Below are 10,516 nucleotides of genomic sequence, written 5' to 3'. Positions count from 1 at the left end.
AAAAAAAAAAAAAAAAAAAAGAAATGCTGAATGAATGTGTGTAGAATGACTGACTTAGGACAGGCACAATAAACATTTAGCAATCGGCATAGACTAATTTTGATATATGTTTGAAAACAAACATAATGTTAACTGTATAGACATTTAGCATCTAAAACTCCTACAACAAACCATACATAATCCCCAGTACTTTCTTTCATGGCAGTCCCAGAAGCTAGTTAGTGAGTACACCATCACTTTAGAATTTAAACATTATTTCTCTCATATTGTTATATAACTACTTGATTTATAAAGAACTTCATTTCTGAACTGCATTTTCAGATACAAAGCAATAGGAAGGCGGTTCTCAACCTATACTTCCTGAATTTCCCCACACACAACCCAGCAGAGCAAATCTCAGAGTAGGTGTTCACTTTATTTGCTCAAATGAAGATTTCTTTATGCTTAGCAAAGGTAGAAGAGCGGACTAATTGATTATTCAGTGCCACTGTTGAAAGTCAAAGTCTTATTTGTGAGATCTTTCTCGGTTCTATATGTTCAACTCGGCCACTTATCTTCTTTATTGCAGTGCACATGTCTTTGGCATTCTGATTTCTGCTTGCAAAACAGGTGAAATAAAATGTTCACAGAAATAAGCAGATTTAATGTAAGACTTGAAAAGAGTTGTTGTCTCCAACACACAGAGAGAATATGGATAAGCATGTTTCTGGGGGGAAGAGGATGACACTAGTTAATATCTATTTATACTTTCCCAGAAAGTTGGGATGCTAAGCTGTTACAATACATGCTGTTCCAAATATTTTTATTACTAACAACTTAATTTACATTACTTCAGGTTTTCCTATCGGTGTGTTCCTCAATCTAGGCAGATTGTCTTTCTTTGCAACTACACTCTTTCTATATTATGCTATTTTAGGGATTTCCAGATGCCCATTTCTGTTTTCACCTCTTTTCCTGGCATATTTTTCCTTTTGTCGGTTAATCAAAATTTTATTAACGGATGTTTGTATTTTCTATTTTCTGGAAATGTTTGTTCAGACTTTTCCTAGTATGACTTTTCTTACACTGTATGAAAATCTGAATACCAGCAAACATAATGTCTAACTTTTATTGATTACCTTCTATATTCCAGGCATTTGATTGACGTAGATTATTTCTAATCTTCAAAGCAACCTGGCAAGACAGATTTTATTATCCCTTCTTGATAGCTGAGAAAGCTGAGATGCAAGGTGTTTTATTTAGACCCTGCTGAAGGTCACACAGCAAGGTAGTTTCAGATTTAGAATCCAAATCTGGCATTGTCTCTGCAATTACATTATGTGTGTGTATGCACGCACACATGTGCATGTGAAGTTTTTGACAATGATTATGAAGGATAAAGGATCTTCTCCCAAAAAAGCTAAGCATTTAATTGCACTTTCTTACTTTGCTCTATTTCTATTGTTTTAAGTCAGAAAATTAGAAAGCGATTATTTCCCTTTTCATTCTGCAATCTGATTGTTCCCTGTATAACTGAAACTGCAATAGATATTTACTGGTTTAAGTATCTAACACTGTAGATATATTTAAACTTCAAAAAAGAAATTCAGTTAAAATTGCTTTAGGCAGTCTATGGTTACAGTGCCAGTCCAGTGAAAATGCATGTAACTCAGCTGTCACACAGGTACAGGCGATGCACGTGGTTTTTGTATGTAGAATATATAAGGCAAATTTATATTTAAGTAAACATAAACAAGCAGGCAGAAGATTTCCTGAAGCAATGAAAAAGACTTAGAAAGGGCAGTAAAATCTGATGAAATTATGTCCTTACCAGGGCAGAAGCACCCTTGGATATTTCCCTCCAAATAAGTAAAAACTGCAAATTTGCAATCAAGCTAAGAAGAACATGGATTGAAAGAATGTCATACCATTTACCTTATTATAATTCCATATTTTTATAGAATACATTAAAATAACTTTTGTTCTTATATCTAGTTACTCAAAGTCTACATTGTCTTTTTGCTACAAAAAATTTGCTTTGCTCACTATTCTCCACATCCTTCACTGGCAAGGACATCACGGAATTATCAATTCAAGATTGATTATCCCATCCAGGTCATGTGCCTATTCTAGAGAACTAGGACATTTCTAGACCTTAATATATGAAACTTTAAAAATGCCCAGTGCTCATGATAGAAGGATTATTTTACTAATTACAAACATTTCAGATGCCATTGGTTTGCTTTTCATCTCCCTTTTGCTATTCCCGACTGTTTAAAGAAGAATGCTATAAAAGGCATCTTTTAAAACCTGTTTTTCCTTTCCAATTGGGCTGTGTTGTTTCTACATGTTTTCCGGTTATTGAGTCTTGCCCTGTGTATGTCTGTAAAATGCCTTTTCCAAGTTGTATTGTACAGGGTGGTGACTTTCAACTTTTGTCTTTCAATATCATTTAAGCCTAACATAATCCATGTACACTGATGAGGAAGTTTAATAGATTAAGGGTGCTTATTCTCAGTGCTCCAATCAACAAATCTTCATGGAAAAACTGAGAGACATCTTTATGAAGGCTTGAACTCTTCTTGTTCTCCATGTAAAATCCATGCAGTCCCTCACTTCTTGGGAAAGCATTCCTTGTGTGAGTACACTGATCCATAATAAACACACTCGTTACAGAACTCCTGTAGCACTTCATAGACTGATTTCTCACATTTTTCTACCAAGTACCCTGAATTACAGAGGTTTATAATGCCAACCTCTGGGGTAGTATTGGATGGAAAGGAGACTGTGGTTCTGTGTCTGTCTAGAGTGACAGCTTCAAGAGTGCTGCTTTAGACACAAAGTGTTTCCAATTTATCCTAAATGTCTATCTATTCTTCACCATATTATACTCATGTTTATTTAAGTAAGTTAATACTACTGGTATTTTTCCATGAAGTAGTCTCATAGTAAAATTGACCCCAAGGGAAGGTGGCATGTTTACTTTCTGTAGTTCTATCTTTTTTTCTTTTTCTTTTCCTTTTGAGAAGGAGTCTCACTCCATCACCCAGGCTGGAGTGCAGTGGCACGATCTTGGCTCACTGCAACCTCCACCTCCCGGATTCAAGTGATTCTCCTGCCTCAACCTCCCAAGTAGCTGGGACCGCAGGCACATGCCACCAGGCCTGGCTAATTTTTGTAGTTTTAGTAGACACAGAATTTGACCATATTGGCCAGGCTAGTCTCGAACTCCTGACTTTGTGATCTGCCTGCCTCGGTCTCCCAAAGTGCTGGGATTACAGGAGTGAGCCGCTGCACCCGGCCAGCTCTATCTTTAAACTAATGACTGTGTACTTTTGAATGTAGTCCCTTATGTTATTATTTGTGTTTTAATGAATATCCTGGCAGGGAAAAGAAAGCCAACTCAATAAAATGAACTATATTTTTAAACACTTATGAATCAGTTGTTCTAATATAGTACTATTCACTCATATATGACATTGAACTTATCAAATGTTTCTGTAAGGCACAAACAAAAAATTCAATTTCCTTTTTCATTATTATACTTGGATTAAATGCTCAAATATATTTTATGATGATTTTAATTTAGAAAGTATTGTCACTTTATTATATTTTTAAGGGAGCTATCTGCAAGTAATTTTTTTTATGCCTGAACCTCAATAAGTGGTTTGTATGGGGAATTTGATACTTGACAAGAACATGTTTCCAAATGATTACCAGGGAAAACAATCCAAGACTTAAGTCATCATTTTTGGATGTCAGAATGTCTGACAGTCTCATACAATCAAAATGTGGCTTCAGTATAAATTAAAGAATCAAAATCACGATAAATTATTGCCATCTTTGGTGGAGGAGATATTCCTGAAAGGAATAGAACTTACTATTGCCAAGTTAGGAAGAAAAAGATAACATGGCAAAATATAAATTTAAATTTTGATTAGAAAAAATATTTAAGATAATAATGAAATCTGTCCTCTCTCATCTGTGAAGTGATAAAAACTATACTGACTTAATTTCACTGAAAAAACTAAAAGATGAATGAATTAAAGTGAAAAGTGCTATTACAGAACTCCTATTCCTCAGCAATGGGGGTAATTAGTCTCAGGTCACTCTTTCGTTATTCTCAGTCTCACTCACTCCTACTTCGAAGGTCTTGCTTTTCACAACCATGAAGCTCTTCTGGGCTTCCCTTTCTCATAGGTAGATTATTGTCCTATCTTCAGCACCTCCCTATTCTTCCCTGTCCTGAGAAATGGCTTCTGGGGTAATCTTCATTGACTAACATTTTTTTAAGTCACTTCACTCTCAACTTCAGAGCCTAGAGCTTGTTGTACCTAATTGCCTACCAAATTCAAATTACACTGGCAGCATTGAAAGCTTCCCCCACTGACTTGTACCTGCTTCTATAGGTTACTTACCATTACATCACTACTTAGTATCTGAGAAACAGATGTGCCACTTTTATTGTTCTTTGTACACACAGCCATCTGTTTTTGGTTATTCTTTAATGATATTTTGAAGACAGTGGCTATTGTACTATGCTAGGTTCCAGGGCGCAAATATGAACCAACAACGTCTCATTCTTCAAGGTTTGCAGGAACAGATATACGACAGGCATAAGTGTCTGAAATACTGTGTGGTAAGTGCAGTAATATAATTATAAATAAGTTATAGGGTGGTAAAAAGAGAAATAAATATGAAGACAAATTTGTAACACTATTTTGTTGACATAACAAGCAGTTATTGTGGCTTATAAGTTCCATGAAGGCAAGAACTTTCTTTTGATTATGTAGGTACTTCAAAAGCATAGGTTGAATAACCGTCAGCTCCTTCTAAAGTAAGGAGCTATCCCTGACATTTCATTCTACATAGAGAGTTGATGATAATAGTATATTTGCTTTTTCAATTGCAAAACCACTATCTTTTGGTTGAAATTACCCTGGAGGAGGAGTAAGAAAGCCTAGGCTTTGGTCCTGACTTGTTCCTAATAAGCCATGTCACTTAGAACAAGGCATTTCACTTCACTGTGTGTCATCCATTTTCTCTCTACAATGAATAGGTTGAACTAGATGCCCCTAATTTCTTATTCTGCTCTCACAGTCTTTAATTCTCTGTGTCAGCATTCCTTCATTTCTTCAACAGACACATACTAATAGAACCTATAGTGTGTATGCCACTAGATCTTAAGATTTGTTTATGTCACAGCTATTCAGATTTCATCATTTCTAAGCTGGGGCTGGATGTCTTGACAGCTAGAATCAGTAAAGCGATTAACCACCTAAGATTAGTGCTCTGTGATTTACTTTCCCTCTTGTTTAACCCTGGAGACATTGGCATGGAGAGAGAAACTTCAGCTCTTTGAGCATTCTCCTGGTCACACAGAAAAGCAGGACTCCACATCATGTTTGGCATGTTTGTTGATAGGGAGACTCTGGAGTGACTGAGTGAAGACTGGAATTGAGCTAACCTGACAGTTTGAGAGCTTAAAAGCATCGATTAGTTCATGTGTAAGAATCTGACCTTCTAACTTCCTCCATATTGTGGTTTTGGTTCCTATAATGAGAATTATAGGAAAAAAACAAAAAGCAAAAAAGAAAGAAACCTTATTCTTTCACCAAAATAATAGTGATTATTCTACCAAAATAATAAAGGACATGAATTAATAGACACCAGTGAGTACAATTTTAAGAGTCTTACACACTAAGGACTAAACTGACAAGGATACAGTCTGGGGATTGCATTTCATATGTGTCCTCAGTACACATTCCCATGTTAATCACCTTTACAAGAATCAACTTTCAGTGAGAGATGAGTACAAATGCATTTTGTGCCATACTTATCAGGCTACCCATTGACAGATATTCATATTGCAGTTTTTAATTAGGTGACAAAGCAGCTTCACACATACAGTAGTTGGTGCTAACGAAAATTTACACGAGGAACCAAAGGAAATTAAATAGATGTGAATATTATCGTTTTTCACTTTTTCTTTTATTTGTGGTAACAAGAATGTGTGAATTGAAAAATCTAAAGAAAGATAATGGTTGCCTTAGTTTTAAACATGAAATATACTGAATAAGAAGTCACACTGGTAAATACAAAAAAGTACTTTAATGTTTTATTTTGACACTTTGTAACAATAACAGAAACACACCATATTTATCTATTCTAACTCTCTAGCATTGTGATGAATGGGCCATAAAAAACCTACCAATTAATGCTAAGTAAAATAAAACTAAGTTCATATTTTATGGAGAAAAGGGTGACAATGCCTGTTTTAAAATGGCCTGTTATAGATACGAATATGAAAAGAAGAGATAACCACCAGGGAAACAAACTCAGTATTATGCACTTCATTGTTACTTCACAGCTTGAAGATTTTTGGACATGATGTGTTTGGCGAAGTTCATCGGATTTGCTGCAATAAGTCAACTGTTCTCAAAAATCTCATGTATCTGAATAATTCTCTCTTTAACTTAACTACTCTATTTTCTATTCCTTGTTTTCTTCTTAAATATATTTGAGAATATATTATATTTGAGAATATATGATTTTAGTTAACAAAATGTTTGCAACTTTAAAGTTTCAGTGAAAAGTAACCATATAAATAATATAATTCACATAATAGCAAAGGGAGTCTTTCAGTGGGAAAACATTTGCTCATGTATCATTTAAGTACTCTTACAGAAAACTATATTTTGATAATGTATATGAAAATTCTTAAATGTATATAAATGACAGCAATGATGAAAATTTGTAAACTCTACGTTATCTTTTCTGAGTTATTCTTTCTGTTATGATGAACTTCCTAGGAACTTACCCCTATGATATCATGTGAAATTAAAATTATCAGCACTGGCAAATTATATATAAATATATATTTCTTATATCTTCCAAGAATGATATGATTTCTGAAAGAATAATCCCATACTTTAATTTCTAATTTCCATTTACACCCCTAATCTACCAGCACTGTATTCCATATTTAACAAACCTTCAATCAATACTTAGAATCATCATGTTTTCCAAATCATATTGGAGCTGGCATATCTTTGATTATATTTATTTTTTAAGAAAAGTGTCACTGATATCCAAACATATTAATAAATACAATTATCTTAAAAAGTTCAAACAATATCAAGAAATTCAGTTCATCATTTAAAAAAACTTTTCCTTTTCTACAGATAGAGGAAGAGTAGAGATGGAGCTGGAGGCCATTGAAGGATTCTTTCTATGTAAGCTGTCTAAAATCTTTGTTAATTTGTCTGATTTTTACTATTACTATACCATAAATATTATAGATATATTTTATATAAATATTTGTGACAAAAGAATTGATTTACCATCAATAATTTATCAATTTTATAAAAGTGCGTGAGATCTTTTGAATAACCACCATTTGTGGGACCCATGCTTTGTCTTTATACAATTCTATTTTGTGTGTGGATATATGCTCATAATAATTATGCTTCTATCTATTTATCTATCTTTCTAAATTGCATATCAAATGGTAGATGGTCAAGTAACTTATTGGAATGGTAAATAGAATGTGTAGTTCAATGTAAACACAAATGGTAAAAAGCTGCTTAATAAATTATCAGAATATACTATGACGTATGATAGCAGTCAGTTTTAAAACACATTTGAAACATATGACGGTGAATAATGAGAAATCTCTCCACTGGCTTTGAGAAAAAATGTATTTTGTTCTTTGCATGCCCTAGAACATCTAGCCTTACCTTACACATAACAGATGGACAATGAACATGTGTTGGATGCATTTCTGACAGTGTAGACAGAGAGTGGCATGTAATATGATTTATGAAACAAAGAGAAACAAATAGTCTTGAAGAGAGGGAAAGAGGATGACAAAAAGTCTGTTTCACAGTAATTTCTCATTAATGGTGATGCTGCTTTCTCAACCGACTGCTTGGCAAGGGACTATCTGATCTGCTCTCTGCAGCCAGCCTATTGATTTTGTGGGTCGATGTAATCTGATGCATAAAGAGGCAAGAAAATGGGAGGCAACATTGTCCTAGATAACTGCCAAGAAGCAGATAGTTTACATTTGATGCATCCAGGCTAAGTGGCCCCATATGAAGTAGAATTGTTAGTAAAAACAATCCTAACACTGACAGTTCTCTTTTTCAGTAGTTCTACTGTTAGTGAAATATTTGTTACATTTAAAGAAAAGAGAAGATAGGCTTGAGAGATTAACTCTATATGGATACAAGGTAAAAATTGCTTTTCCTTTCTTATATACACAGTGTTGTACATATACATATCAAAGTCTAATTATAAGTCTTAGATTCCAGTGGCTCTAGGTTTTTATTTCTCTAGACATCTACTGTCTAACCATTTTACTGCTAGTTAGTGCTCACACTGCATGCAAGTTAAAATGATTAGCTTGGAGAAGACACCAACAATAAAACAACATCTTCAAAGCAAAAATTTTAAACCAACCAAGCAACCAACCAAACAAAAACCCAGAAAACAGCAAAAAATGCAATTTATAAAATAAGCAAAAATTGTTGAGGAAGAGAATAAAATTATTGTAAAAAAGAGGATTTTGAGTTAAATTCCAGTTTTAATATGTCCAGCAGAGTTCTTAACACAAATTATACACTCACAAATTGCTAGTTTCTTTCCTTCCACCCCAGGAGAGAATGTTAAATGTTACCTGCCATAGAGGATCTTTCTGCTCAGGGAAGAGCTCAAAATACTTGTGGGCCAGCTGCACTGGAGGCAGAGTTTGCAATTTCAGGTTGGTCCAGCTCTGCACAAAGTTGGCCAAGTTCACAAAGGTATATAATCCTAGGCGGTCATTTCCATAGTTTGATAAATGGGTCATGAAAATGCTGATCTGAAAGATAAATAAAAATGACCACAAAAATATCATATGCTTAAGCTCAAAAGTAGCAGTACAAGCCCCAGGCAGCACTTCGCCTCACCTTGGAATTTCACAAGAATTACAATGATCTTTTTAAGTGGAAAGCCACACATTTAATTTTAATCACAAAATAACACTTACACTCACTTTTAAAATTAAAATTGAAGTTGAGAGTGTCATTTCCTCACTGTTCTTCAGAAGTATAGTGTTACTTTGCATATCAGTTTTGCTTATTGTAGAACAAATACCATCAAACTTCAATCTAGTAACTTTCAGACCAGTGAAGAATCAATATTAGACCAGTTCTAAAATTAAACAAATTTTCCAGAACTTTTCTGGTGTAGATATGTGTACAGGTTGAAATAGAATCAGACTCAAGAAAACGTGTCTCTTTGTGGTCTTATTAAACGAATTTTATTGCAGTAGAGACTGTAAATGTTTGCACAGAAACTGATTGCATTTAGCCAGAAACTCTTCCCCATTCATTAATCCTCTTACAACTTTTCATACCCCAGTATTAATCTTAAAAATATCATGGCATTTCAGTGTTGTTCTTTTGTGTATCATAGACAAAGAAAAAGTGAAATTAGATTAATTGGTATTGAAAGAGCAACCAAAAATTCAAATGTTGTTACAAACATAATCTAATATTTAGTTTATTAGGCATTGCAGCAGGGATTTTAAAAAATACTAAATAAAAGAGAAATTGCAAAATTCTGATTTAAATTGCAGAGATCGTTTATGCAACTCATAAAAAAGAGAGTTCATTACTTTGTGACAAGCATAATTTTGTACTTGTTCCTCAATCTCATAATATTTTCAAATTTAATTATCTTAAAAATTCATTTTATATTTGCTGTATTGATCTGTATTGTAAATGTTTTATAACAACCCAAATATTATAATGAAATAATTTATTAACTTTATTAGAAATGCAAGGCTAAAACAAGGTTATAAATAATAATATTAGAACAAATGTAACATCTGAAGCTGAACAGAAAAATAATATAGAAGAAAAGTCAAGTGTCTCATGGCTAATATTTTTTATGAAAACTCGCTGGCACTTTTTTAAGAGTTTATGTTTCTTGGTGTGGTTATTTGGAAATAAAATGGGTTTGCAGAACTATTCCAACATTAATTTTATTGACACCTGGTTAGACATTAGCCATGCAATAAAGACTATATGCAGACCTTCTGTTCCCATGATCTAATATGTCACTGGATAATTGTAAATGTCTAAAGAGGAGGTCTTTTAACTTAAAAAATAATAGAAGCATTATCTTGTACCAGAATTTAGAAAATCTACTCTGGCAAGGCACTGTAAGTTAAAACCCCTCGAGTAATGGTGGAGCAAGATGGCCGAATAGGAACAGCTCCAGTCTCCAACTCCCAGCGCGAGCGACACAGAAGACTGGTGATTTCTTCATTTTCAACTGAGGTACTGGGGTCATCTCACTAGGGAGTGCCGGATAATCGGTGCTGGTCAGCTGCTGCAGCCCGACCAGTGAGAGCTGAAGCAGGGTGAGGCATCGCCTCACCTGGGAAGTGCAAGGGGGAAGGGAATCCCTTTTCCTAGCCAGGGGAACTGAGACACACAACACCTGGAAAATCGGGTAACTCCCACCCCAATACTGCGCTTTAAGCAAA

The 10,516-nt window shown here is 34.3% G+C and overlaps 1 protein-coding gene across 1 annotated transcript in view; it reads right to left on the bottom strand.

The window, feature by feature from the left end:
- LOC108527087 (bifunctional heparan sulfate N-deacetylase/N-sulfotransferase 4) overlaps nucleotides 1–10,516 on the bottom strand; it is a 306,322-nt gene that overhangs the window by 38,097 nt on the left and 257,709 nt on the right. The window contains exon 7 of the mRNA XM_017868251.1: nucleotides 8,660–8,842. Within this exon, the coding sequence (XP_017723740.1) occupies nucleotides 8,660–8,842 (183 nt within the window). The remainder of the gene's footprint in view (nucleotides 1–8,659; nucleotides 8,843–10,516) is intronic.

The sequence above is a fragment of the Rhinopithecus bieti genome, unplaced genomic scaffold, assembly GCF_001698545.2.
Source record: "Rhinopithecus bieti isolate Rb0 unplaced genomic scaffold, ASM169854v2 scaffold_3316, whole genome shotgun sequence".
Classification (NCBI taxonomy): Eukaryota; Metazoa; Chordata; class Mammalia; order Primates; family Cercopithecidae; genus Rhinopithecus; species Rhinopithecus bieti.
The sequence above is the reverse complement of the archived record's forward strand: the minus strand, read 5'-3'. Positions and strand labels throughout refer to the sequence as shown.